The sequence below is a fragment of the Engystomops pustulosus genome, chromosome 1, assembly GCF_040894005.1.
Source record: "Engystomops pustulosus chromosome 1, aEngPut4.maternal, whole genome shotgun sequence".
NCBI lineage: Eukaryota > Metazoa > Chordata > Amphibia > Anura > Leptodactylidae > Engystomops > Engystomops pustulosus.
Genome location: NC_092411.1, coordinates 66847780 through 66875540, shown reverse-complemented (window position 1 = coordinate 66875540; position 27761 = coordinate 66847780). Strand labels below are relative to the sequence as shown.

At 39.7% G+C, this 27761-nt stretch overlaps 1 protein-coding gene across 2 annotated transcripts in view; it reads right to left on the bottom strand.

Annotated features, from left to right (window-relative positions):
• Nucleotides 1-27761, bottom strand: part of HECTD4 (HECT domain E3 ubiquitin protein ligase 4) — a 107208-nt gene that overhangs the window by 42726 nt on the left and 36721 nt on the right. Inside the window, exons 8-38 of one of the 2 annotated variants that reach the window (XM_072142766.1) lie at nt 27370-27562; nt 26826-26987; nt 25701-25814; nt 25139-25279; nt 24239-24471; nt 23757-23902; nt 23117-23187; nt 21580-21685; nt 21039-21159; nt 19704-19832; nt 17496-17620; nt 16254-16407; nt 15314-15414; nt 14448-14646; nt 14176-14295; nt 13094-13198; nt 12103-12266; nt 11329-11562; nt 11036-11228; nt 9537-9641; nt 9362-9450; nt 8960-9135; nt 8542-8677; nt 7097-7238; nt 6816-6982; nt 6402-6548; nt 3949-4133; nt 3513-3666; nt 2401-2681; nt 1412-1601; nt 761-842 (exon numbers count right to left, since the gene is read on the bottom strand). In XM_072142766.1, the coding sequence (XP_071998867.1) occupies nt 761-842; nt 1412-1601; nt 2401-2681; nt 3513-3666; nt 3949-4133; nt 6402-6548; nt 6816-6982; nt 7097-7238; nt 8542-8677; nt 8960-9135; nt 9362-9450; nt 9537-9641; nt 11036-11228; nt 11329-11562; nt 12103-12266; nt 13094-13198; nt 14176-14295; nt 14448-14646; nt 15314-15414; nt 16254-16407; nt 17496-17620; nt 19704-19832; nt 21039-21159; nt 21580-21685; nt 23117-23187; nt 23757-23902; nt 24239-24471; nt 25139-25279; nt 25701-25814; nt 26826-26987; nt 27370-27562 (4665 nt within the window). The remainder of the gene's footprint in view (nt 1-760; nt 843-1411; nt 1602-2400; nt 2682-3512; nt 3667-3948; nt 4134-6401; nt 6549-6815; nt 6983-7096; nt 7239-8541; nt 8678-8959; nt 9136-9361; nt 9451-9536; nt 9642-11035; nt 11229-11328; nt 11563-12102; nt 12267-13093; nt 13199-14175; nt 14296-14447; nt 14647-15313; nt 15415-16253; nt 16408-17495; nt 17621-19703; nt 19833-21038; nt 21160-21579; nt 21686-23116; nt 23188-23756; nt 23903-24238; nt 24472-25138; nt 25280-25700; nt 25815-26825; nt 26988-27369; nt 27563-27761) is intronic. The other variant, XM_072142775.1, reaches the window with a different exon arrangement.

Below are 27761 nucleotides of genomic sequence, written 5' to 3'. Positions count from 1 at the left end.
CTCAATGTGTTAATCCACTTTGTCCCATGTAACCCCAGCAGGTGGATAGTACTTTCCAAAATGGTTTCCTTTGTCAGGGATAAAGTTCCCTGTCTCCCTACATGCTAAAATAGCTTCCTGCCGGGCCGCTCATTGTACCAACACACCATTTCAGAAGGCAAAAGACTTCAATTTCACTAGTTAGACCTCCTGATATTAATGTGTTTAGATTAAAAATTCACTTGCTCTCTGCTTTAGACATTTTATTACTAAAATTACCTCCCCTTCAGTCATGTTTAGCTTGTTCTATTCCAAAGAATATCTTGCCCTTTGCCTTCCGAAATGGTGTGGTAGTACAACGAGCGGCCCGACAGGAAGCTATACTAGATTCACTTTTTCCATGACGGAGGAAACCAAGGATTAGTTTTGGGTCTCACAGAACTATCCGTAGCAAGTGGAGACTTCCCCTGCTGGACTGCAACATGCTGTGGAAACTCTGTCCCGTGTAACACCAGGGATGCATAAAGTGGATTAACACATCAAGATCAGAAGGACACAGTGAATTACTAAGAAATACAGCAAAAGAAAGGATTTCAATCTGAAGCCAAATAGAAGATAAGGTAGTTCAGACTTTAGATGGAGGAGGAGCGCGGTAAACACACTCTATATTCTTAATGTATAATTTTTTTATTATATAACCATTAACCCTACATAAAAATATTATCTGGCTTACAAAATCTGATAAGTTAAAAAGTAAAAAAAGAATATGAAAAATACTAACTTTAGTCATATCTCGATCCATTTTCACCACTTTTTCCATGTTTGCTCCAGTGCCAAGTCGGAATGGACGACCCTCAGAGCTACTATTAAAGACAAGAATGAAGTGCAAAAATAAAATGATAAAGATAAGATTGTCCACTGCATCCAGGATTTCATAAGATCATTATTTAGATTTAACATTGCAAATGCTGCACTTGTGTGTCATGTAAGAGCATTTATTTCCACATATGGCCATAGAGCCATATGGTACAGATCTGAACACTGCTTTACCAACAACTTATTATTATATTAGTGTATTGAACATTTATCAATCATGGGCAAGTCACTTAAACAGATTGCAGTACATTGGAAACAGGCGAAGACTTACAACTTTACAAAAAGTACTACTCTCACTTAGGAGCAGCTCACATTTCCATTATTTGCATTAGTTATTGTGAGCCAAAATCAGGAGGAGTTTAAAGCACGGAACGGGTGAAGGTCTTGTCACTGTATTTTACCTCTGTGTTAACTTGCAGACTTGCGGTTCTGTGTAGTCGCCTCACCTGGTTTTGACCCACAATAACTGATGCAAATAACTGAAGACCTAACAGAGATGTAAACACTATCACTACAATAAAGGGAATAATACAATTTAATAGCAACTACTTATTACCTTAGCAAAGGTTGCAGAACTTCGTGAGAGGACTGATCTTCTCGTTTGTGAATGAAAATTGAAAGTTTTCCATCCACCGCCTCACTCTCCTCTCCAGTATCTTTATCCCCCTTCTGAGAGCCTTTAGGACTGCTTTTAGATAAACCGCTGTCTGGATCAGAAGCAGTTGGGGAGAGAACAGTCTGACACCCTGCAAGAAAAGAGTAAAGATGTAGGTCTCAGAAGTGTTTGGCCTTGTGCACACACAGCATTTGGTCATGCAGTGTAAGTAATTTACATTTTAAACATTAACACAATGTTAATGCAACTAAAACACAGTTTTTTTTATTTTGGCACAATAACGTCTATATAAAGGTGTTTGATCATGGGGAATCTGATGATGAGGACAGAGGTAGAGATATATATCCTATATAAGCGTCATAATCCGTGCAAACTGCCACACTATTCAAGGGCTATATGAATTATATAGAAGACACAAAATGAATGGCAATAGCAGCCAATGTTTCATACAAACTGACAATTTTTTTTAAAGGAAATCTACCACCTGGATGAAGGATTGTAAACCAAGCACACTGACATACTGTTGTGTGCCCTCTATGGCAGGATCTGCTCTTCTTTTAGCTTCCTATGCCCTTTTAAGAAAAAAAGGCTTAAAAACTATACAAATGAGCCTGAGGGGCTTTAGACTGCATTAACACATTTGAAGCCTAGAGCCCCTAAATATAATTTGCATAATTTTAAAAGCCTTCTGTTGTAAAATCAAGGACTTAAAAAGCTAAAAGAAGAGCAGACCCTGCCAGAGGGGGTACACACCAGTATACCAGTGTGCTTGGTTTACAATCCATCAACCTGGTGGTAGATTTCATACTGACTATTTCTAGTGAATGTAACAATATGAAAATAAGCATCTTATGACTGTAAGAAGTTTCTCTCTTGCTTGAATACATAGCTACCCTGTACATTACTCCTTCCATACATTCTAGATGTACCTGGTACCACATAATCGGCCAGTTTTGCCAACAGCAATGATGCAATCTTTGAAGCTGGGTCACTGGGATCTTCTTGCTCGCTGTTGAGAGATGGTAAAGAATAGCTCCAGGGTGGGAGCTCCACATTGCCACAATCTTCCACGCTCATGAGAGGCAGAGCTGCGCGGCACAGCTGGAGAATTATAAGGACCAGCTTTGGCGATGGGCGCTGATCCAGCAGGAGTGAGAGAAGCTTGGAGACACAAGCAGGCTGGCTGAGTATTGCTTTTCCTATTTGACTCCTGTGTAAATAAGTTCTGACAATTAGTATCTATTCTTTAAAACAGCCTCTATCAACAAAAATCCAACGGTGTAAAAACTCAATTGTGTGGTCTCTATTTTACTGGCTTCAATGCTAAAAGTAATTTCAGGGACATTAGCATATACAGTATTGCAGTCATAGCCTCTAGAAATAAATTCATTATTTCATCATGTAGACCAATGGTCCCCAACCTTTTTGTTTCTGGGGACCGCTGCACCCAAATTTTTTTTCCCCAAAAAATTATGTTTCTCGCATATACCCCATATCTAACCCCAACCCATATAATGTGCCATTTCATGCAGCCCCAGGTATAAAATGCCCCCTATACTGTAATCCCCCTTTATAGTGCCTCTTTTTATGTAGCCCCTCCCTTTTCTGTAGCCATAGACAAAGGGATGTCTATGCACTCTGCCTATGCGCACACACTATGACATAATTGGCCACGCCATAGTCTGTGTGTGTGGGCAGAGCGCATAGACATACCTCTGTCCGTGCAGACGGGAAGCTGCGAGGATAAGAGGAACGCCGGAAGTTTAGAGGTTTTTTTTTTAACTTCTTTTTGCCTCGGCCTGGGGGTACCACTGCCTGGTCTTGGGACGCGACCCAGTGGTTGGGTACTGTGGTATAAAAATTGCTTTCTGAAAATGCCATTTTAATACTAGTGATCTATATTAAGTTTAGGGCTTCAGTATCAACATTGATTGAGGTACCAGAAACTCCCTTTAAATAGTAATAATAGCAAAAGCCCCTCCCACCCTAGAATAACCCAAATAAATAAAAAAAATTGTGTCCTATTGGTACTGTCCTGTACCTAGAAAGATCATTAAGAAGGCTGAGCACGTCCTGAAGGGCATCATTTCCAGCAGCCTGGTTACCGCAGCACTCAGTGGCTCTTGCCAGGTGGTTAGTGAGGAGAGTGGACACTTGTCGAGCCAAACCAGAATGTACAGCCTCAGTAGATCCACCTAAAATGGTCCACATAACAAATAGTTAAACATCATTTTCATTCATATTGGACATTTGGTAAATGAAGAAATTAAGAATAAATAGGTAATTGCATAACAAGAGACAATTAAACAAAAGTAAGTGAATACATAATGAATATATAAGAACAATTCTAAAAAGTTATCATCTGTCAATAAAACTAGCAAAAGAAAATCCAAGTAGTGACAACAAAAATAACATATGCACATGTGTACACAAATTGATATAGATCATAGTTTAAGACAAACAAATAAAAACCTAACCTTCTTCCTTCTCCCACTCTACACATCTGTTGGCTAAAACCTGGAACGCTGCCCATGCCATAGTTGCCACTTTCTGCTTCTTAGTTTGTTTCTCACTGGAGCTTGACTCGGTCTGGTTGCTCAAGCTACAAAGTCGGTCCATGAGTTGTACCAAACCACTGCGCACCAAGCACTTTTCTTCACTCCTTCAAGATGAAGACACAGAAGAATTATCTAACACATATAGAACTTAAGCTTTTGTAATAAATACAGAGACAAAACTACACAGTGAAAATAGACAATAGACAAGACTGAACTTCTTGTCTTTCCACCATCTACTAACCAACCCAACCCCGACCTCTCCATCTCGGTCTGTGGGATCACTATAGCACCGAGGCAGCAGGCCCGCTGTCTTGGGGTTGTGCTGGACTCTGACCTCTCTTTTTCACCATATATTCAATCTCTTGCTCGCTCTTGCCGTATGCATCTCAGAAACATCTCCAGAATCCGCCCGTTTCTGACATTTAAAACTTGTAAAATGCTAATTGTTGCACTTATTCACTCTCGACTTGGCGACTGTAACTCCCTACTAATCGGCCTTCCAATGACTAAACTCTCTCCTCTTCAATCTATTCTTAATGCAGCAGCCAGGCTGGTCTTTCATTCCAAACGCTACACGGATGCCTCCAGTTTGTGCTGCACTGGCTACCTGTCTCCTTCAATATTCATTTTAAAATAATAACCCTCATCCACAAAGCTCTGAATAATGCTGCACCTCTCTATCTCTCATCTCAGTCCATCGCCCTTCCCGTACTCTTCGATCTGCCAGTGACATTAGATTAATCTCTACCTTATTTCGAACCTCCCATGCACGTATCCAGGACTTCTCCCGAGTTGGTCCAATTCTCTGGAATGCCCTTCCCCGGACTCTCAGACTAATACCCACCCTCCAAAGCATCAAACGTGCTCTTAAAACCCATCTCTTTAGGCAAGCCTATCATACTCGCTAACTGCTTGAAATGTCAACTCTCCCATTACTAATCCATCCTATGTCCTATCTCCCATCTGTTATCTGGCAAACAGCTGATATATACCAAGCTCCAGGCTTGGCTGCAGTCTTTTTCACCTAGAACCCTGTACATGAGATGGCGGCTGATGGCTGGTTCAAGCAGCAACATTGTTGTTTAGTAAATTATTTATTAAATTATTTTATATTGTTCCCTTATAAAGAATGGCTGGACCTTTATACAACCTCTTGTGTCACCCCCTCATCGACTGTAAGCTCTTGCGAGCAGGGCCCTCACTCCTATTGTTCCTTATGACTGTTTGTTCTTTGTAATGTAATATAGTTGTCTATGTCCCCTATGATTAGTAAAGCGCTACCGAATTTGATGGCGCTATATAAATAAAGATTATTAATGTTAGGTAAACTGCACAAAAACATCTGATTCTGGAATAAGTGCAAAAAAGTTAAGCAAAGCACTTACAAAGTTTCTTGACATTTAGGATTGTTTCACATAGTACCATCATCCCTTAACCAAAAATGAAGGACACGGGTATGACAAACACACTATGTAGATCATATTTACAGCACAAGACCCCTTTACACATTCAGGGGCGGATATGGCACCGCAAAAAAATCCAGCATGCTCTATCCTTTCCTGTACGTAAGGCAGGGCACCACACGCCCCTATGTAGAGGGGAGAGGTCAACAGCGTTTACCCCTTGCCACTCCAGCCGAATGTTTGCTGCGCCCAGGTCCTGGCTCAGGCATAGCACACGGACGTGTGAAAGAAGCCTAAGGAAACTACCATATGTACTCAAGCATAAGCCAAGTTTTTCATCACAAAATATGTGCTTAAAAACCCTAAACTTTGCTTATACTGCTATGAAAAAAAACCCCTGTACCCTTTCCGGCGTCTCCCGCAGGTCCTCTGTCCTAAGCTCCGGCTCTGCCTTCAGCCGCTTGCCAACATCATAATGTGTTCGCCGCATTGGCACACACTATGATTTCAGCAAGCGACTGACATGATGGTGCGTGCGATGGCACCGCGCGTGGACCCGGAGACGGAGCTAAAGACTGGAGAGAAGGGGCTTTGCAGAGGAGTGCGCACAGCTCCTCGTAGCTATGCACTGAAGATGTGTTGGTAGATGGATCGCAAGAGGCTACTGGGACGTGGAGTAGCCGCACTGTGTAGCCTCAGCTCAAGCTACTCCACGCCCCAGTAGCCTCTTTGGGTACATTTGCATATAAGGGAGATTAAAAATTCTAAAAGATTTGGTGGACTAAAGGATTAGCCCTAAAAAGGGCTATCCTGCTACAGATTAGAGGAACCTGCCACTGGATCTACCTTATTAGGTAGATCCATGGTAGTAGGTTTCCTTTAATAAAGTTTTATTGCCGATTCAAAAAAAGAAAAAAAAAACAAACAAAAAAAACCCTAGTGGTGTGACACATTTGTACCCAAGCTTACCTTGTGTAGGGTATTGTGCATAATAGCCCTATGCTGTTTGCACAGGCAATAGGATAGCGAGCACATAGAGAAACAACTGATGTCATGGTCTCCCCAAACGCTTCTTGAACTTGCTCCACCATTCCTCCACATGTCAGCTCTTCAATTCTGTGAAGAAACTATCTTTAATAAAACAACCACCACCATGTAATAGAGTATACAGATTAAAAAATGGAAATTAAAAGCAAAAACAACTGATCCCTTTTGAAGAACCCCTCCTCTAATTGCCACAATATATACTGTCACAATGTAAAGGGTGTTGGGAAGCCCCCCACATTAAGAAACATTAAGTCAACATATGTTTAGCCCTAACACAGAGGCAGAATAAATGTCACTTCATCCAAATATAATGAAATGTAAAACAGATTATCTTGCCTTGGTCCTCCTTGCAGCACCATAGTAACTGGTCCAACCAGATGTGTTACTCCCCCTACGCGCACCGCAGCAGTCAGCAGCTCTCTCATGTGCACTAGCGCTTGTTTACGTGTATTCCCACGCCGCCATCTAGTCTGAGCAGCAAGTAGAAAGCCACTACTGGATACCTGAATATGGGGAAATTGAACAATTTATAGAATGTGTATTTGTTCTAGATTACCAAACACAACAACGAACCAATCCTAAAAATAAAACACGGAACATAAATGGTAAAAACTTACAGCTTGGTCAGGATTAGTCCCAATGAATGCAAACAGTTGACCCAACAAGACACTGTACGTCGGCTTATCCTTGCTATCTTCAATAGCCAGAGACTGCAGAAGTGTAAAGGAGCTGCTTCTGTGACTCGCTGCATTCCGTCTCCTGGAAAACATCAATATATTATACGTTAATGCATTACTTCTCTTATGTTGTTTTGGTGTAAAAAACACTTTTTGATCACTGTTTGTGCAGCAAAATATTTTTAGTTAACTGTATGTTTATACTGTCTATACTATACAGAAACATGATTTAGGTACTATATTAATGATAACAATCACATCTTTCACATCAGGCTTGTGGTTCAGAGTTACAGAAAAGGAGATTCATGCAGTTAAAGGAAATCTACCATCAAAATCAAGCATGGAAAACCTTCTTCCTTCTATAGTAAACTTTTAAAATGATGCTAATGAGCCCATGAGGCTCTGGTGGGTGTTTCCAGAGCCCCTCCGTGCTGCAACCACACAGGCTGTTACATTGTCAAACCATCCCCCTGCTCTCTCCCTTCTTTTCTTTGCCTGTGTAATCTCCTTGCAGCACTGAGAGATTACAACAGTCACAGTGCCTGGATCTATGAGCAAGTGCCCCTGGTTTATCATGCTGGATTTTGATGGTAGACTTTTTTTTTCAAGAAATAGGTGGGAACTGGACTTAATCTGCAGCTTGCATTTCTAAGTATGTCTTTGACGTCCTATATCTTTGGTTCCATCATCATAATGCTTCTATTGATATATATTTAAAGCGAACCTGTCTTACCCACCTGCCTCTGCCTCATGCAGACGCAAGTTAAGAGAGATTTGCTTGGACTAAGCAAACAGTTGCATGAGGGATGGGGGATGGAGGAAGATCTTGAAGAGCAGATAATGATGACGATTGCAGCTTGTAACAGACAACCACGTGACTCAAACCAGTTTTTTGGCAGGGAGCAAGTAAACTTGCAGGTAGCAACATTAATGATAAAAGCAGATTGGGAATTAATATTAAACAGGCTATGGGAGCCTGTAATTAGGTGAAAATGTGTTATCTTGATGACAAGTTTCCTTAAACAAATATGCTTTTGAATTGAAAAGCATTTGGCTTACTGTAAATTGGGCAATAAAGCTATCCATTGGATTACCATAATCATGAATAGCAAAACAATTTGAGGATGAAGTGCGATTTAAAAAGGTAGTAAGACGATGTGCTATTTAATGCCCTTTTAAAATAAAGTTAGCCACCCCTTAGTCATGAAGGATGATCAATGCTCCCCTAACATTAACACTCATAAAAAGAACTTACGAATTACAGAATACCTACAATTAGGTTTGGTCATAGTTTTTTAACAGTAACACATATCAATGGAGTTAGGTTTAGAAAGGATGAAGTTTAACTCATTATAATAGAAATGTGTGTGCCGCATGCTACCTACCTTGTATTTGATCGATTAAACTCCAGGTCATTACTGCCGATCATCTCTAGATCAGAAGGTGCAGACATGCTTCGTAGAAAGACCGGCTGGCGCATTGCATGGGATATCACCTTGGCTTCAGATATAGACTTACTGGCTGAAACATGTCCGTAGTATCCAAAAAGAAAAAATCATACATACAGAGTTAGTTAAAGTAAGTCAGCTAAAAGTGAAGTCTTTATTCACCCATTCCAGCATGCATACTATTGTATAAAGCCATTATTAAGCTCCAAAGAGCATAATTCACCCGTTCATTCACTGCTTTACCTCTGGAGTAGGCTGTCACTTTTACTCTTTTCACCTTGAGGCACTTGCTCCATGTAGTGCTGCCCTTCTCTCCCCCATTCCCTTCATCTAGATTTTATTTATTTTTGCCTACCTGGAGGCTCTGTAGGTGTGCCAGATATACTTCTAGTGATGCCAGATTGTGCTGCGATGGTAACATGTAACAGTAATTCTGCTCGATTCATCAAACTCTTTACTAGTATTTTTGTTTTTGCCATGGCATGTGATGATCTGGGTATGCTGGAATTTACCTCTTGAAAAAACTTCTCTCTAAGAAAACAAAATTACACAGTTACATATTATGTGCTTTCCCACGAGCCCGGGCCTAATGTACCCAAATATAAACTTGTAGGTCAGGCAACATTGTAACTCGGTGTATGCACTTTGTCATATCCAACATAGAAAATAGTAGAGTCAATATTATCAATACAATAGAACAGTTTTTTAATTGTAAAAAATAGATAATATAGCTTATAGTAAGGGTTAGCAGGCCCACCTGAGTGATAAAACCATATTCTCTGGATCACTTCCATCAAAAAGAATTTCCTTCATTGAACACAACAGCTCTAATTCTTTCACTTTACTCTAAGGACAAAACAAGAACTGTAATTTAGAATAATATATATGACATAAAGTCTGGTAAACAGGAAAACATATAGCGGTTTGTCTACCTCATTAAAATGATAGTCATAAAAGAACGGAGCATTGTTCTCCAGTTTTCCGTTAGATGCATCTTCCACCTCACTGTGCCATTTCTGTTCCAGCTCAGCAACGCTCTGTCAAAATAAGGAATATTTCCAAAGATCACCAATTTATTTCCTTATGAGTTGAATCAGAAGATTTATTTTTATTGATAGGAATATAGAACTATGTATAGATATCATCAAGGATTTAAAACAGGGATGCTTAAAGGGAACCTGTCATCACATTTGCACATATACAGCCAGTGACCGGTTCCTATAGAGCCCTATTAACTAACTGACAGCCTTCTTTTAGCTAAAAATTGTTTTGCTTACATCCCAATAAATCACCTTTTATCTTATATTACCTGGCCCCAAAGGGGCATTGTCATGCTCGGCCGGCTCCTCCCACCTATTCCTCCTCATGCCTTATGCCCCTTTACTATTTAGCAGTTCAGGTCATTTGACCAGATTGACATAATCTCAGGTCCTTTAGCCTCTTAACAATGGCAAACTGTACCCCATGAATGTATCTGACCACATGAATTCACAGCATCCTCCATGGACTTCTACTCCTCTCCATCCTCCATGCAGGCTGCTGTGATTTCATGTGATTACATACATGGGGTACAGTTTGCTATTGTTAGAAGGCTAAAGAACCTGAGATTATGTCACTCTGGTCACGTGACATGAATGTAACACAAGGCACCAAGTAAAACAATTGGCACAATATTTCCTATAAGTAAATAGAGCTTTATGCGTCTGTAGTTGAATATTAGCAGACAGTCCCTAATTACAATGCGGTAGGGCAGGGATTTGAAGAAACACAGAGCTGTCTCTTTTGAAGAGACTCATGCCTCTCTCAGGCATGGTTCACTGCCAGCCTGAGAGAGGAGAAGAGTCGTAGCCAGGAGACACGAGTCAGGAAAGCCAATTTGCATCTCAGAAAAACAGCTGTAATTAAGGTACAGTTCCTCACTGGCAGCTAATTTTAGGTGATATGGGCAGGATTTGTAATCCTTTATCAGCAGGCATTGTTAGTCAGGGTGTCTGGGTGTCAGGGTGTCTGGTGACAGGTCTTCTTTAATTTCCAATGTAAAAAAAATATATACATGGAAGAGAGCAATACATGGGAAAACTAATCTCACTAATTTCTCACGTCTTTGGGGGATGTGTTATCCCCAGGCCTAATGGGGAAGAGTGTTGACTTTCACATCATTTCAAAGTCCCCTAAAAATGACAAACAAGAAGATAGCAGCACATTCTCTCTGAAACCTCAGATATGGGTAACCTGACCCAAAACTGACTCAAAAGGGCAATCTCACTACTTTGACCATTGTGACAAGCTTGTGTCCATAGGCATAATTGTTCCTTCGGTTTAGTGAAATGGAAATGGAATTCGAGGCAACTGAAAAACCATTTATAAAAACTTAGTTATACGTGTCATATGTTATTAGCCGCAGCTTTAATCAGCCTACAAAAAATATTACCTGTAACTGCCTTTCCATTGCATTCAGTTTCTTGAAGGTTTCTCCCATTATTTTACACAGTAAGTCATACTCCTCTAGATGTTCTTCGCGATACTGATAGTTTATTAAGGATTGGAGAGCATCAACCAAATTTAAGTGTTTAATGACACAGGATACCACCATTTCTTCCATGACATCAGGCTGGATTACCTCTCTGTACAGTAGGAAATTATATATTAGGTTTGTAGGTTCAGAAAAGCCAAACTGTTTACATCCATTAGATACAAAAATAAGAGGGGACATGCAGGACTTACTTTATACTTGGCCTAAACTGAGGCCTGGCGCGACCAGATATTTCTCGCAATTTGATCATTATCCCAGGAGGGAGCCTTATTCTAGGCAGCTCAAAGTAATTTCCTGATGGTGGCAACAGAATATCAGATGGATACGTAAACTCTTGATCTTCTTCAATAGTAAGGGGCAAAGGCGATGGACTTGGAGTAAGTGCTGGTGATAACGCCCCATTTGCTTCCACTTGCCATTGGCACCTTAAAACAGAAAGTCATAAAATTATAATCAACCTATATGTAACATATAATAAACTTAAAAGCAAAACACACATACAATTATTATCATATGTGAAAGCTAAAATAATTAACATTACAATCCAGCAGAGTAACATAGTATAACAATGTGGGAGTGGGTACCGGCAAATGAATCAGCAATGTGCAACAAAAAAATAAAACACATCATACAAAGAGGAGCACTTTTAAACAAAGCAATTATTATTAATAATAATAATTAAAAAAATGGGTCACAAAAATATATACATACAAAATTAACACAATTTAAAAAGGGACACAGAGGATGTAGCTAATAAAGGCTGTACCAACCCACGCAGCCCGAAAATCTAAGGGTAAAAAGTTGTACAAAGCTCTGATCAGTACACGGTCCAATTGTTGAAACCCCTACTGATCAGGAGAATGACCCCTGCCATTTACAAGAACGGGGATCCCATTCTCACTAACTGAATGAAGCGGCAGGTCAGGCATGTGTCTGTAAGGTGTGTACATGAGGTGAATACTTGCCTCTGTAAAAGCTTTGACCTCAAAAGATCATGACAGGTCAATTCTTCTTTTGTGATCTCTGGGCCATTATACAATATTCGGAGCATGGAACAAGCCAAAACAGATAACCCTAAAGCAAGATCAACCAGAAACGGTAATCCTCCCGAAACATCCTCGGAAGACTCCTGCAATAATATCATGAAATAAGTAAAGGTGGAAGTGCTGAAATAATATTTCCTTCATTCACAAATACATACTGGGGCACACAAGGTGTATCCAAAGGGAAGCAGTTTATAAAAATGAGCTATTAACTCTTTTATAACCAAAACGGTTTAGGTCTTCATGTCCACTAAAACCATTTTACCACTTCGAAAAATCCATTTCCATACACAATTGTTGCTACGTCTACCCCAAATTTCTGTGACTTAATATGCAGAACACTTTAGGTTCTAGAAACTGTGAAACCAGTGTTAGAACTCAGGTTCTGATTGGCTACCACGGGGAGCTGGGAAGTCTAATAATCACCAATGGGCAGCCGGAAGAAGACAGAAGTCGTCACATCTTTCTGCAACAGGGAAATGTAGGTTCATGTGCTGCCTATACAAATGAATAACTAGGGGTGTATTCCAGGTGGCCTCCTTCTTAGACAGTTCACATCTCCACCAGGTATTCAGTTATTTGCATCAGCTATTGTGAGCCAAAGTCAGGAGGGGTTGAACATACAGAATAGGTGTAAGTCTTTCCAGTGACTATATAGAGTTAAGATATAATGGAAAGATGTGCACTTGTTCTATGTGTTCAACCACCAGGGGTTGTGGCTCAAAGTAACTGATGCAAATAACTACAGACATAACGGATGAGAACTGAGCTCAGGACCTAATGCTCTAATTCATATATAAATGAGCTAACAAGATTGATAATTTTAATAGTAGCGTCAGACAAAAGAAGGTAGGATTTTTAAATTTTTGGGAATAAACACAACAATATACACAAGCCAAAAATATAAACATACTTGAGCTCTGACAGTGCAGGAGAATCCCCACATTGCTTTATCAGGAGTATTGTGTTCACGGCCACTTCTCATCTCAAATGAGAATGTAACAGTATCGCCCTCTACCTGAAAACACAAAACAAAGAGAATTGACAACTTTCATAGTATCATAGTATATAAGGCTGGAAAAAGACGCAAGACCATCAAGTCCAACCTTTAACAATTAAATAAATGTTTTATCCCCATAACCCGTGATATTTTTGCTCTCCAGAAAGGTATCCAGGCTTCTCTTGAACATGTACATAGAGTCGGCCATAACAACCTCCTGCGGCAGAGAGTTCCACAGTCTCACTGCTCTTACAGTAAAGAACCTTTGTCTATGTTGATGGTAGAATCGCCTCTCCTCTAGGCGCAGAGGATGCCCCCTTGTCCTGGTCACAGGCCTAGGTATAAAAAGATCTTTGGAGAGATCCTTGTACTGTCCGTACAGGTATTTGTACATTGTAATGAGGTCTCCCCTCAGTCGTCTTTTTTCTAAACTGAATAATCCCAAATTTTGTAATCTGTCATTGTATTCTAATCCCCCCATTCCCCTAATAATCCTGGTTGCTCTCCTCTGCACCCGTTCCAGCTCTACTATGTCCTTTTTATACACTGGTGCCCAAAACTGTACACAATATTCCATGTGTGGTCTGACCAGCGATTTGTATAAGGGCAAAACTATGTCTTTATCATGAGAATCTATTCCTCTCTTGATACATCCCATAATTTTATTTGCTTTGGCAGCAGCTTTAGACAATGGCTTCTTCATTTCAATATACTTTTACGTCCATAATTTTCTCTATGTGTGTAGATGGGATCATTGACTTATCTATCCATCATTCTGTGTGGACAGGCTTATAAGGACTCTCATTGTGCCCACTAACACTCCTGTGTGGTGTGGAAACACCACATTAACATAAGCCTCCAGTGCAGATCATAGGGGCAGCTTCTATCTCATTTCAGTTAGAGCAGCATAAACCACCAAGCAGTATTATTTCAAGTTATTCGTAACAAAACTGTAAATTTTATAGAATATAAATTATAAGTTATCAAAAGCTTACCTTTACTAAATCTTTTGGCCAGCCTGTTCCCAGAACACTTCTACTTCCATATCCTAAAGTGTTTCCACCATACTCAGCTACTTTCCGACTGTTAGTATTGGGGCCAGCATAGATAACCAGCTATATACAAAGAAGAAAACAATATTTTTTTAATTAGATAAAACACTGTTTATACCTAAATATTGAGCAGACTGAGGAATTAGTATTTCAAAATAATAATTATATTGATAACCATTAAAAAAAAAAAAAAAAAAAAATAGTGCAGTAATAACCTTATCGTAATCATATTGTGAGGAGCAGCGGCTGTCAAATCTGAGATATAGACAACGAGCCCCTGGTATGTGAACACTCTCTTTGAACTTGTAGTTGTCTCTTACAGGATGCGCCGTTTCTACCGTCTTTCCCGCAGCCCACGGTGCAGGAATCTTCAGTCCTGTCAAAAAGCCTGGTTCCTCCTTCTCTTCCAACAAACTGTAGCAACAAATAGGATCAATTAGTTACACCTGAAGATTTGGAAAGTCTTTATTTTCAGAAAGGGTGCGTTAGATCTCATGGCCCTTCCCATGGTGCAGCAAAATGCCGATTTGCATATAAGTAAAAAATGCTCAGTATTCAGACCAGAGATCTTCTCAAGAAAGACACGCTTATGATGCAGAACACTATACCTACAAGATCAAATGTTGAAATCATATAGTAGTCAAATAATCTTAATTGAAAAATTTTACAGAAGTCTTCACCACTTCAGTCCTCTCTCACTGACCCCGTGAGCATGGCCGAAGCTGAGCTCAACCGGGAAACTGTGCATGCCCCGCTTCAGTGCATTGCAGCAGCGAGCATGAGAGAGGCCCATTAAAATGGCCGTGTAGGACGCCTGCTTCAACCCTGCGCTTCCCCAGATGGCAACGGGGGGTGGGGGGATCCGTAAGGGTTGTGAGTGGCCGAGAGTGTCAGAGCCTCTTTGACTGTTTTTTTTTAGAACAAAAGAACACCAACCGAGTGGTGGCAGCAGTAATATACATAAAAGCATCATTGCAATATTCGCACTCCACTAATATGTATGGTTTACGGTCAATGGGGGAGATCTGTGGAACCTATAACACCATATTCTTAAATTGGACATAAAAGGAATAAAACTTACCAATCATCAGGTAATACTTTGCTCTTCTGTTCTGAAATTCCACTTGGAGAATTCCCAATATCTGCCAGAACTGTGCACTGAGTTTTGAGAAGAAGTGCAGTCTGAAGACACAAAAACAGGAACTAGAAGTATAAGTAATAATTAAATAAAAAGACGATATAATAAAACATTACAATTAAGGTTCCCATACACATTACAGTTAGCCAACCAGCCAATTCTGGTTAGGGCCATGACCATCTTATGGGGCCTTTCGCCCACCCATCCTCCTCCCCTCAAGGAAGTATCATGTTAACATTTTATTCACCTCAATCTTTAAAAGATGTGCTGCACTTTCTGTATAAAACACATGTAGGTTCAGCTGAGCTTGCAATTATATTAGAGATTACAATGGGAAAAGCTGTCACCAAACGAAGTGTTTAGTTGTACGCTAATAAAAAATGTTTAAAGGAAACCTACCATTTCAAATGGTAGGTTTAAGCTGTAAACACCGAGCACCAGCTCAGGGTGAGCTGGTGCCGGTGCTTAGTTTCGTTAGTGTTAAAACCGCGGTATCGCGGTTTTAACACTTTTTAAACTTTATAGCATAAACTGCTTCGGCGCTGCGTGCGCACGATCGTGCGCGCGCCTACATAGGAAATGCCGCAGACGTTGCGCGCGCACGGTCGCGCGCAGCGCCGAAGCAGTTTATGCTATAAAGTTTAAAAAGTGTTAAAACCGCGATACCGCGGTTTTAACACTAACGAAACTAAGCACCGGCACCAGCTCACCCTGAGCTGGTGCTCGGTGTTTACAGCTTAAACCTACCATTTGAAATGGTAGGTTTCCTTTAAAATTTAGTTTTTCCCGAATTATGAAACAACATTCTAATGTCATTATCTATACCAAGTTTTGAACTGTAAAACGTGGTTTCTTCACTGTCGATGATAATACTGTTCCTTACCTGACTTGTGTAAAGGACAAGCTGTACAAGTTGGGGCATCAAAGCATCTGCCATTGTTAAAGTCTGAAGATTTGGGTGCATGAGAGATGTTAGGAGAACGGGAAGGAGATGGCCGAGCATGGTGGACTTTGTAATCTGCTCTAAACCCTTTAACCTGAAATAAATTTAACCAAAATTATGGATGTGAAAACTACACAAACATATATTCTGAATTTTTTATAAAGAAAATCTACCATCAAAATCAAGCATGATAAACCAGGGGCACTTACTCATAGATTCAGGCACTGAGACTTTGGTAATCATCTTATATTTGTTATCCATGGCCTCCATCCTTCTAAAATAAAACTTTTATAATTACTGTATATTAAGGAGCCTGAAGGGCTGTGGTGGGTGTTTCTGGGAGATGACATGTAATAGCCTGTGACACTCAGGCAGCACAGAGGGACTCAGAAAACAACCCCTCAGGCTCATAAACATAATTTTATTTTAGAAGGAAAAAAGCCATGGATACCAAATATGGATAAGTGCACTTGGTTTATCATGCTGGATTTTGATGGTAGATTTCATTTAAGTGAATATTTAGATTGATACTAGAGATGACCATCCACATTACAGAAAAACTACCATCAGGATAAATCATGATAAACCAGGGGACACCTCTTGCTGCAGGAGAGGAAGTTTCAGCACAAAGCAGGTGGAGAGAAGTGCTCCTCACAGTTTAAAAGCCTGTGAAGCTGCAGCATTGCGGGGTTGATTTTAGGTTGAAAAAAATCAACCTAAATTCATCAACCTAAATAAATCAACCTTATTTCATTTTAGAAGGGTAGATGCCATGGATAACAAATATAATGTTACCACAGTCACAGTGTCTGGATCTAAGTGCCCTTGGTTTATCATGATTGATTTTGATGGTAGTCTTGCTTTAAACAAACGCCATCCCAACCCATTGTTTTTAGGAGACCAGCAGACACTGTGATAAATATTGGGCATATCTGCAGGCATTCTGCAACATCTCCCAGAGAAATTCTGACTCATTAGCATAATTTTAAAAGTTGATTATGTTAGAAGGATGGAGGCAATGGATAACACATAAGAAGATTGCCACAGTCACAGTGCCTGGATCTATGAGTAAGTGTCCCTAGCTTACTATGCTTGATTTTGATGGTAGATTTCCTTTAATAATGGGCCACTGTGTAGCGGACATTTATTAACAGAGGATAAGAAGAAAAGATATTTCCAAACCTAACATCCCTGTCTGGAATATCGCTGTTGATGAGGGCAGTAGTAACACGCTGGAGCATTTCCAGGACTTCATCACATCCTGATAATATCTGTGTTGCTAAGCCTAAAATGCTGGTCTGAAGTTCCTAAAGAAAAGGAGGGTGAAAGAATATGAATCAAACAAGTCCTCGATTAGTTCATGTATTTCTGAAACACAAATGCAGGTAATGTGTGGTACAAATGTGGTCGCCTCAAAACTGTTTAACTGCCACGTAGAAGTTGTGCAACTTACAGGTAGAACAAACAATACATACAAATGAAGAGGAGTGTATATGTGTGTACTGTCCATCTAGCTGTTCCAAGCATACTCTGTGCGCTGCCACATGGTTCCCTTAATAGTGGATGAAATTATGGAATCAATCCAAATACAACCATGTGTACCATATAGTGCTTTGGGTGAATTTTAGTGTTACAACATATATAGAGAGGCTTTATATTACAGGGAAAATCATTAGCCATTTAATGTGATTTTTTAAAATTCTGTCTTAAGAAATAAAACCCATACATACTATTATATAAAACTTCCAGAGATCACAAATATCATTTAAAATCAAGAAGAAAAAAAAAACAAACTTCCAGCTACTAAGCGATTCTATTGTATCCTTGAGCTACTCTTGGAGCTTGGTCTGATCATTAATGGATAACACAGCAAGTCCCACAGGCATTTACGGTATACGTTCCAGACTCTACTAGAAATCAATACATTGCAATTTCAGGAGTGTGACAATTTTTGCAGCTGAGGGTTTAATGCTGAAGAGTTACAATCATATGATTATATATGTTATGAATTGCATTTGCCTGTTCTGGTTTTTAGGTCTCTCTGCTGGTTTGGCTTAAAATCCTGGGTGCAAAACAGTTCTCAGATCTGAAGAGTGTGAAAGCATAAAGCCAGCAAAATAGTCAGCCTTCTATTCTTCAGAATGACAATTGTGTGATAGGACAGACTCATACAGCTCTCATAGACATTTTTCAGAGATGCATGACATGTATGGAATCAGTCAAAAAAGGAGAAGGACTTCATTGCAGTTCCCTTGGAATCTACTGATGTCTTTGGCTTAATAAACTGCATTCAGGTTATAACAATGGTTAATGAAGGGACATACAAAAACATGTATTCAGCAATGAGACACACTTTGTGTACCTAGTCCTGTAAACTGAACGATCTACAGGACTTATATAGAATATCATCCAGGTGTGTAACTCCATCTTCCCCAATACAAAAGCCATCTAATAAAACAGTTCTTTCCTTTACCAAAATAAAAATCCCTGTGTAACATCCATTTCCATCTCATGTATAGCGTACAATGGGTCCTAGGCCAAACTCTAGAATTCTATATGTTAGGGACTGTCCAGTGACTCCTGCTTTTTAGATTTGTGACACCAGAAAGTAAGATTGTAACTTGAGATTTCCGTCAATAAATGCCTACTTAATGCAAAACAGTTAGGCCCAGTTCACACCTGCGGCTTAAAAAACATCTCCATTGATTTCAATGTCTGTTTTCACCACTTCTGTAAGCCTTCTGTTAACTGAGCAGAAAATTGGGAGGAAACTGCAGCGTTTTTTTTCCTGTCTAAAGAAAACCAAGTTGGAAATGGTGCAAATGACACACAAAGAAGTTATTAAAAGTAACTGAATGCAATAGACATTCTAATGGATCCATTAGACTTGTAGTATTGTTATAGTTGTGGAAATTAATAGCACTGTCAAAACAAAAGTGAGAATTGGGCCTTATATTATACCCTTTTCTCACAGCTGCAGTACCTAAAGTAAATGTATAATCTGTCAGGTTATCTATTCTTAGAATTAAACTGTATAACGTCCCTAAGTTTATACAGCAGATAAGGTGAATGCCTATGCCTATGAATCTTTTTAGTAAAACTATATTGTACAGATATCACTACTAGGTCTCTGGTCGTCTGAAGCAACTGGTTCTTATAATGCTGTCTCACAAATACATACTGGATATTGTAAGGACATGAAAGCTTACTCTGACCAATAACTACAAGGACACAGCATGTGAGGAATACACACACAAAAATCTAACATTTCTATGACCTCCCCCTGTCTTCTCTCCGTGTAGTTAATCTGGGTGGATGGCAATGAAATGTTCTAAAAGTGACATTGACAAACAGAAATAGACCACTATTAGAATAAAATCTGGTGTTTACCTGTACCTTCAATGTCTCCCCTTGCAGGGAGCTGTCACTGTCATCACTCTCATCAGGTTTGATTAAGATAGTATTACTAAGTAGGTGATTTTGTACAGCCATCAGATAGCGCAGGCATGGTGAGGCAACCTTAAAACACACAAAAACACTTTAGAATTGTGAACATCACAAGTATCTCCTCCCTCACAGCCACAGAAATCTGAGCAGCTTTCCTTATACTCTTTCCTAAAACTCTTAGAAACCAAAAAGGTTTTCAATCCAAGGTTTTATAATATAATGTAAAGCCATTTTATGTATTACTGGGGTTATTTACTGTTGTGTACATGAAGTCTTATATTTTAAAAGCTTACCCATATTTTATTATTTCATGTTACAAGTTTTGGTCATGGGCTCCAGTCCCATAGGGCAGCTAAACAAAAGGGGGCATTCCCATTCAGAGGAAGTGCCGTGGGGCCTTAGCCCATGGACCAGGTATAACAAGACTACTGATAGGTCACTATGAAAGATAAGAACTTGCTCTAATCCACAGCCAAGGCACAAGGGAGTATTTATTTAAAGGGGTATCCTATTAAAATAATTATATCTGAAGAATATTAAAGGGGTTGACCTCATATAAGAAAGTTAACCATGGTTAGTACAATAACCTAATAGAGTATCCCTTGTTTTACTTACCCCAATAAACTTGTCCCTTCTACCCTGTAAGAGCCGTGGGTCGTATGACCCCCCAGCACCTGCTTTTGCCCTGCCGCATTACTGAATGCTCTGAATGCCAAGGACATTCTCCTGATCCCAGTTACATGAGAGTGGTGTGCATTCAAGTGGGCAAGAACGTGGGATGTCACAGGGAGTCCCAAATAAGTTGGAGGAGGGATAACGTGACCAGTCGCTTCTATGGGCAGAGGGGGAAAGTTTACATTGTGGGTTAATACATTGCAGGTGACCCTATTAGGGTATTGTACTTAACCTATAAATCCTTTTTCTAAGTGAAAACAATTATGTGTAGAGCCCTGAACCAAGAGTCAACCTCTCCCAGCAGGCAGCAAAAAAAAACATTTGCCCTATCTATCCTATGTATCATTGATTTGTGAGGTGGACAAATGGTGAAGGTGGGGGCAGCATTCAAGACTTTTAAAAAAGGCTGAATTCACCTACACAAGTTATCTCAGCAAATTACTTTTAATGTACATATATATTGCAATTCTAGTTAATGCAACATGTTCTGAATGTTGAAATATTTTTGTGGGATTTGCTTGTTAGTATAGAATAAAATGTATAAGAAAACAAGCATAGAAAGACATATGCACAGGAGAGGGAGTGATATAGTATTGATCTTACAGGCACGGTTGATAGAAGTCTTTGGAATTCTTCTTTAGACACAGTTTGGCACTTGGTGATGAGAACACAAGATTCACGAACAACAATCTTCAAAATATAGTGCAATAGTTCATCATTCAGCCTGATAGAAAAGAAAGGGGAGATCTTCATGGCGTAAAGCATCCTGTACTATATGGTAAGCAAATAAACGTAAAGGTAAAAGTAATAAAAAAATAAATAAATGAATATATAAAACAACTATTCTCTTCTTTAAAAGGTGGGGATAGGTCATTAGTAAGAAAACCGATTGAGGAAACAGAAAACACGGAAAATCTATTGATGTGCAGGGGATTGGCACCTGCTGGAGGTAGGGGCAGGCACTACACTATGGACAGAGCTCTTCTCTTCCTGCTGAGTCTATAGTTTCAAACACCTATAAAGGATTTCATGGATAGATCAAGGATATTTTTTGTTGGAAAAACTATATAACATGCAGAAGATAAAGGCATTTAGTTTAGCAGCATATCTGAAGCGCACAGCTTTACTGTACTACAAAGCGTACCTGTAATGTTCATCTTCATCGCTCCCAAACCTGTTATTCTGAAGCTGCTCAGTTAAATTTGTCAAAATGACATCTCGGAGTTGGGAAAGCCCACAATTTCGGTCACCTGTAAAGTCAACCAACATTAACTGTGGTTAATTTATAGGAAATCTTTTTTAAATCTTTAGTTGTGGCGTCCTATTTTTAAACTGTATTAGGCTACATTCACACGAACATATGGGGGACGTATATACAGCGTATATACGGCCCCCATACACTTCTATGGCCTCGCTGCGCCGTACAGTGCACACATGAAGCACCATGTCCTATCAGTCTACGGAATACGGCGCAGTGCGCTGTATATTCCTGTGGAGAGGGGCGGGGGTGAGCTGCACTCGGCTCCTCTCCGCAGCACCGATGTATGCCCGCTGTACTAAAGATGATATTTTTTTCTCCTGCATTTAGATTTGTGCTTGTATTCATACATATTCAATCCATCATAGGCTTCTGCTGTGTACCGACTCGAGAAGGCTTCCTGATATATCTGCTCATTGGATGTAGAAAAGTATGGGATAGGGAGGCTTTTTTTTCATAATAAAGTTTTGTGCAAAGTTTACTATTATCACCTTCCTATCAAAATTTTTTTCTAAAATTGAGAAATAAATAGTGAAGTTACACTTTATATCAGGTTGTAAAATGGGGCTTCCAAGGATAACACTAGATTTGAAGTGTTTTGGCCGCCAGTAGAAAGTTAATTTAACAATTTCCATTATTTCCCGGGACCGAGCTACTAATATTAACTTAGAGACAAATGTTTCAAAACTAAAACTTAGGCAGTAGCAGGCGTGCGCCAGTGGTCGGGATGTCACTGCTGGCCTTTGTATAAAAACAGAGGTTGAAAGTGACAGGTGGCATCGCAGGAGAGCTGAATGTGAATGTGTGAATGTGAGGAGAGTAAGTAGATTTTTTTTTTTTTTAAGCCCCTCCACTAAAAATTTCATTTTATCCCGGGACAACCCCTTTAAACAATGGTTGGCTAGGATATGCCGTTTGTACTGGGGTTTCTCCAGTTTGTCCAGAAACATCAGGCTGTGTTCACATGTAGCATTTGTATGGAAATGCAATTCAAAGGCTGCAGGGAGGAGCTTGGCCTGATTGCATTGCGCTAACCATGCATTTGTAATGTGTTTATGTAGAAATGCTATGTGAGCAAAAGGACTTACACCCCATTGCTTGTCTCTCTAGAGGGAGCATACATTGCACAGAGAATAATGTGGCTGTGCAACTATACTAACTTGGGAGCTGGCACCGATCACAGCTGGTATGCAAGTCTAGTGATGTGTCATAATCGTAAAACCGCTTTAGAAAATGAAGCTATGTGACAATTAAGGGATCCTATCAAATCGGTTCTTTCTAATAAATACATAAACAATTGTGGAATTATGCTAACACAGGGGAAGTTCTCATAGAAAGAATATGTTTTCAAGTCTGGCAAATAAAATATTGGGACACAGATAAATGCTGTAAGATTGATTGCGCCATTTAAAAGCATTCTTACCTTCTGTTAAAATCAGCTTCAGTAAGTTATTGATTTCCATCTCTCCTGGGTTTAAGATGTTTAAGCCAAAGCTGCAGTAAAAATATTCAAGGTCAAGAACTTAACATCAAAGGACATCCATTAATTGAGATATACACTGCACATGTATAATTTATTATAAACGATGTTGCAAATCTCCATGTGTAACAGGTGGAAATTAGGACAGGAAATGTGTCACAGTTAATCTATTACACTGCAGAGGTATATGCAGTTTCTAGGTGCACAGGACAATAAGTGAATGGTATAGAATAATCACAGCCCTATAGTGTTCTGACGTACAATCACCTAAGTCTAGGGACCCTCTAAAAAGCCTGATCAACGAATTGGCAGGAATATTGTGCAAGACGAGCAGCAACACGCCCGAGACATATGTCCTTCCAAAAAGAATTTCAATGTTATATGTGATAAGCAGTGGTAGCACAATGGGCGATCATTCCAATCAAACATGGGATAAATAACACATGATCGTGTTTTCGCTATCTTCTGATTTCCGGCAGAAGGTTCACCATCGATTAGACATCAGAAAACAGGGATATACCCTGGATATCAGTTGGTGGTATAAACAGGAACAGGTAACGTAAATTAGACCTGGATGACCTACCTAATAGCCAGACAGACCTCCTTCTGGATTTCAGGGCAGATTTGGTCTTTAGGAGCCATAAGCAGCTGCCATAGCAACAAGCCAGCCCTGCGGATAGTATCTCTGTTCCTTTCAGTTTGGGGGTTAAGGAAAAACTTGAACACGACCTGAAAACACAGTATTGTTCCATTTTAATAACTAGCCAGCACAGAAATTATAATGGTCATCAAGGGACTCCTTGTTTCATATATCACTATGAAGCTGGGAGTACTGTCCTTGGCATTGTATTCTGTGAAATCAGGCCAGCGCACAGTTTGTGATTCATGAAGCGACTATAGTCGTGTGCCTATGGCCTTAGCCTACATCTGCAGGTGTAAATGCATCCTTAGACACCCTCGAAAGCAAGATGTATTGTATAGTCCACTTTCAGAAACATATGGTAGCCAAACTTGTGTAGTTATTTACAGTAGAGCTTTATAAAATGACATGAAATATTAAAATACCTGAAACACAACAAGGATGCAGCGGATGATACATTTATCTCCATTGACCATGGCTTTCTCCATGATGTCACATATGCTGCTCAGGTGATGAGATTCAATCGGATTTTGTTTTCCTAGGAAGGTTGTGATGGGTAAGCTGTTGCTGTTGGCCAAGAGGTTTAGCTGATGGATGCACATGGCCCCAACGTGATGAAGCAATTGGTTTATAACCTCATTGGTGGTCACAGCCTCTCCTGCAGAAAATATAACATGGGGTAAACAAAATCATATGACGACATTGGAGCTGGTCGATTTGACTGCCCAATCCGCAATACTCAGAGCAGCTCCTAACCCCTTTCGTGTTTGTGGCTCAGCCAGACTTTTTTAATGTTGGATTTCACACACTGACCAACCGGAAAAAAACGATGTATCGTGATTCAGTTATATGAGGTTTGGGTGCCAATATCCTGAAATGAGGGCACACACATGAAGCACTTCCCAAAAACACTATTCTTTTCTAAACTATCAAGTGGGAAGCATTTTTTCTAAACTATCAAGTGGGACGTAAATACAAATGGTACTCAAGAGGTCTGCTTTAAATGAAACCTATGGCTATGTGCTGGCATATAGCTACCAAGCTCCTATTCATGTTAACAAAAGAAGACGTTTTTTGGCCACTATATCACAAACATAGTTTTTTGGTTCTAGGTCTGTCCCCTATATAGTCCCGGATGCCAGAGGCTCCAGGAATAGAGATCAGTGCAGAGTCTTGGTGTCGAACACCCTTGGATATGACACCACACTTCTGAATAGCTTTGACTGATTTTGCCACTGAATTGTGAGAATGAGTTGTTGTATAAACCTTTTGTTGGGAGGGGCACATCTAAATTTCAGGCTACACTAGAAAAAGATAAAGTTTACCTTTGGGGTCAGCAATGATGTGAGTGACTCCAAGTCTCTGACACACAACATGGAAAGCCTGGTTCCCTGGGTTACACCACTGATCTATATAGTCATTGGAGCAAGTCCAGATCATGTTATTCATTGTATCATAACAAGCACCTACAAGACAAAAACAGGATTATTTTTTCACAAAACTTCCTCAGAGGTGCCGGATCATAAGATTATATTTCTCTCATAGGGAACATAGCCTGGCTTTTATATTACTATACAGCTGTGATTCACTGATTGTACAGCCTAGCTGAGCCAACCAGCAAGACCACAAGCTTACCAAGTGTATCTGGTAGATAAAATACCAAATACCATCACTGGGGGCATAACTGTCCCAGTGCCAGTTAACCAAAGGTCTACAAAACAATGGAACCGGGAGCAAGAGAAGGGCAAATAAACTATTTTTTGCTTTCCCCTGTCCAAGCCCCTCGAGTTTCCCTGGAAACCCCCCTTTTAGATTCCACCAATTCTTTTGGATAAATTGTAATTTTTACATTTTCATATAGAGAAAATATCTGTTTTTAACTCTTACCAAGACCAGTCACAAGTGCCCCACGCCCTAGGGAGCTGCCAGCAGCGTCAATAAGATCAGCCCTGTTTGTGAACTGTCCATCCGAAATGTTAAACACCAGGCTGGAGGCCAAAACTAAAATTAAAAAGACAAGTGAGGTTTTAATCAAACTGAACTAAAGCTGAACTAGACAAAGGTAGATAAATAGAATAGAAAGCCATGATGAATTATATGTAAAAATAAAAAGTAATAGTAATAAAAAGTTATAGCAGTAAGTGTTTGACATTGAGATATCATATCGGCTTAATGCTTGTAAAACCCCTCAGCCAATACTAAGAAGCTAACATGGAGCCGAGCCTGTCCTTCAAGCATCTCCTAATGAATAGTGACAGCAAGACTCCAAAGAAAGAAATATCAAGACAATAGACAAGTGAATATGAGATATGGTTTCCAGTAGCTGCATGGATACAAGGAACCTATACAACTAGAGATGGGTTATGAGAGGTATTTTTTTTTGGGGGGGGGGGGGATTTTTACTATTATTATATATGTATGTATGCAGACATTTCCTTTCGCTAAAATCCAATCAGCGATTATGAGGAGACTTTGAGAAGAGATCGCACGGACGTTTATTGGGTCACCCAGGAAAAAGAAGACATATATCCGAAACCCACAATGTCACCAATTGGTGCCCATGGATAGATAATTAATATCTAAAACCTGATCAACCCGTTAAAAATTAATACCTGAAAAAAATTCTGAACTGCAGAAAATTTTCTGTTTCCCTTTAATGTCTGAAAGATGAACTCTTAACCAAAAGCACACATCAATATACAATATGTTATGCCAATAAGGAGCTATTTTATTGTTTGGCCGCTATATATTATCCTAGTTTAAGGGCTTGTTCAACCCCTTTATGCAACAGGAACACAAACACTTGGTCACTCGCCATTTGTGTAATCGGCACTATAAATTGGACACGCACTATTTTTGCACATAGGACCAACAAGCCACTTTAGGAAGAACATGATTTAACCACATAGTAACGTGCAGCGACATATATTCCTCCACCACACAGCTGAAGAATAAAATAAAAAGGTATGTGCAATAAGCAAATTAAACTGAAGTGGTCTACTGGTCTCATACTTTTTAGCGATGATAAGCCGCTGGTTCCCCCAAACAGAGACCTTGTTGCTGAACTTCCTGAGCCTCCTGGAGGTGGTACAATAAGTACCAGGTATGTTCCACATGTGTACATTGGTGTCTTTCTTAGCATTTTCAGAGGAAGCCCACAGCTTGTGTTTGCAGCTACAAGACAGAATTAGAAGTTGATCATTATCTTACATTTTAACAAACACAGAAGTATGGAGTTAGCTGCCCATGGAATATATTCCTATAAGCTCCTGTTCACATCTGCATTAGAGTTTCCATTTATAGCAGAGTCGTGGTGATCTGTTGGACCCTTCCTTTGTCAACATGAGGCGACTGACACCATTGATGTACAATGAGGTTCTCAACACACATGTCCATCATTTTGGAATTCAAAGAAATAAGCAATAAAGGATCAAAGCCTTCAACATAAAAGTGAACAGAGCCTTGCCAAGGATGTAATATGTGATATCAATCACTTCACTACAATATACAGTACCTATACAGATAAAAATGAGAGATATTTTAGGAAGACACTCACCAGTTTGGTCCTCTTTTAGAGTATTAGAGATTGTAGATCCCGTAAGGGCAGCCAGAGTTGCTGAAGGCGAAGCCCTATACCTGGACAACCTACTGAGCAGCATTTCGTTAATACTTTTTGCAGACTCCCCCTCTTTTCTCATTAGTATGATGCGCTCATGGAGAGGTCTTGCTATGTATACACCATTTTCAACCTGCATACAGAATATTTTATTTCTTAGTACTTTCTGAACAAAGTCTCTCTTTGGTCTTTCCAATAGTTATAAAAAAAAAAAGCAGAATGCATTTTTTAGGTGTCCTGCACTTGCCATAAAAACTTAACTATGTAAGAGAGTCAAGAACTGATAAATAATGAAAAGCTAATGCGGAAATCAAATTACATATGCCCAGTTA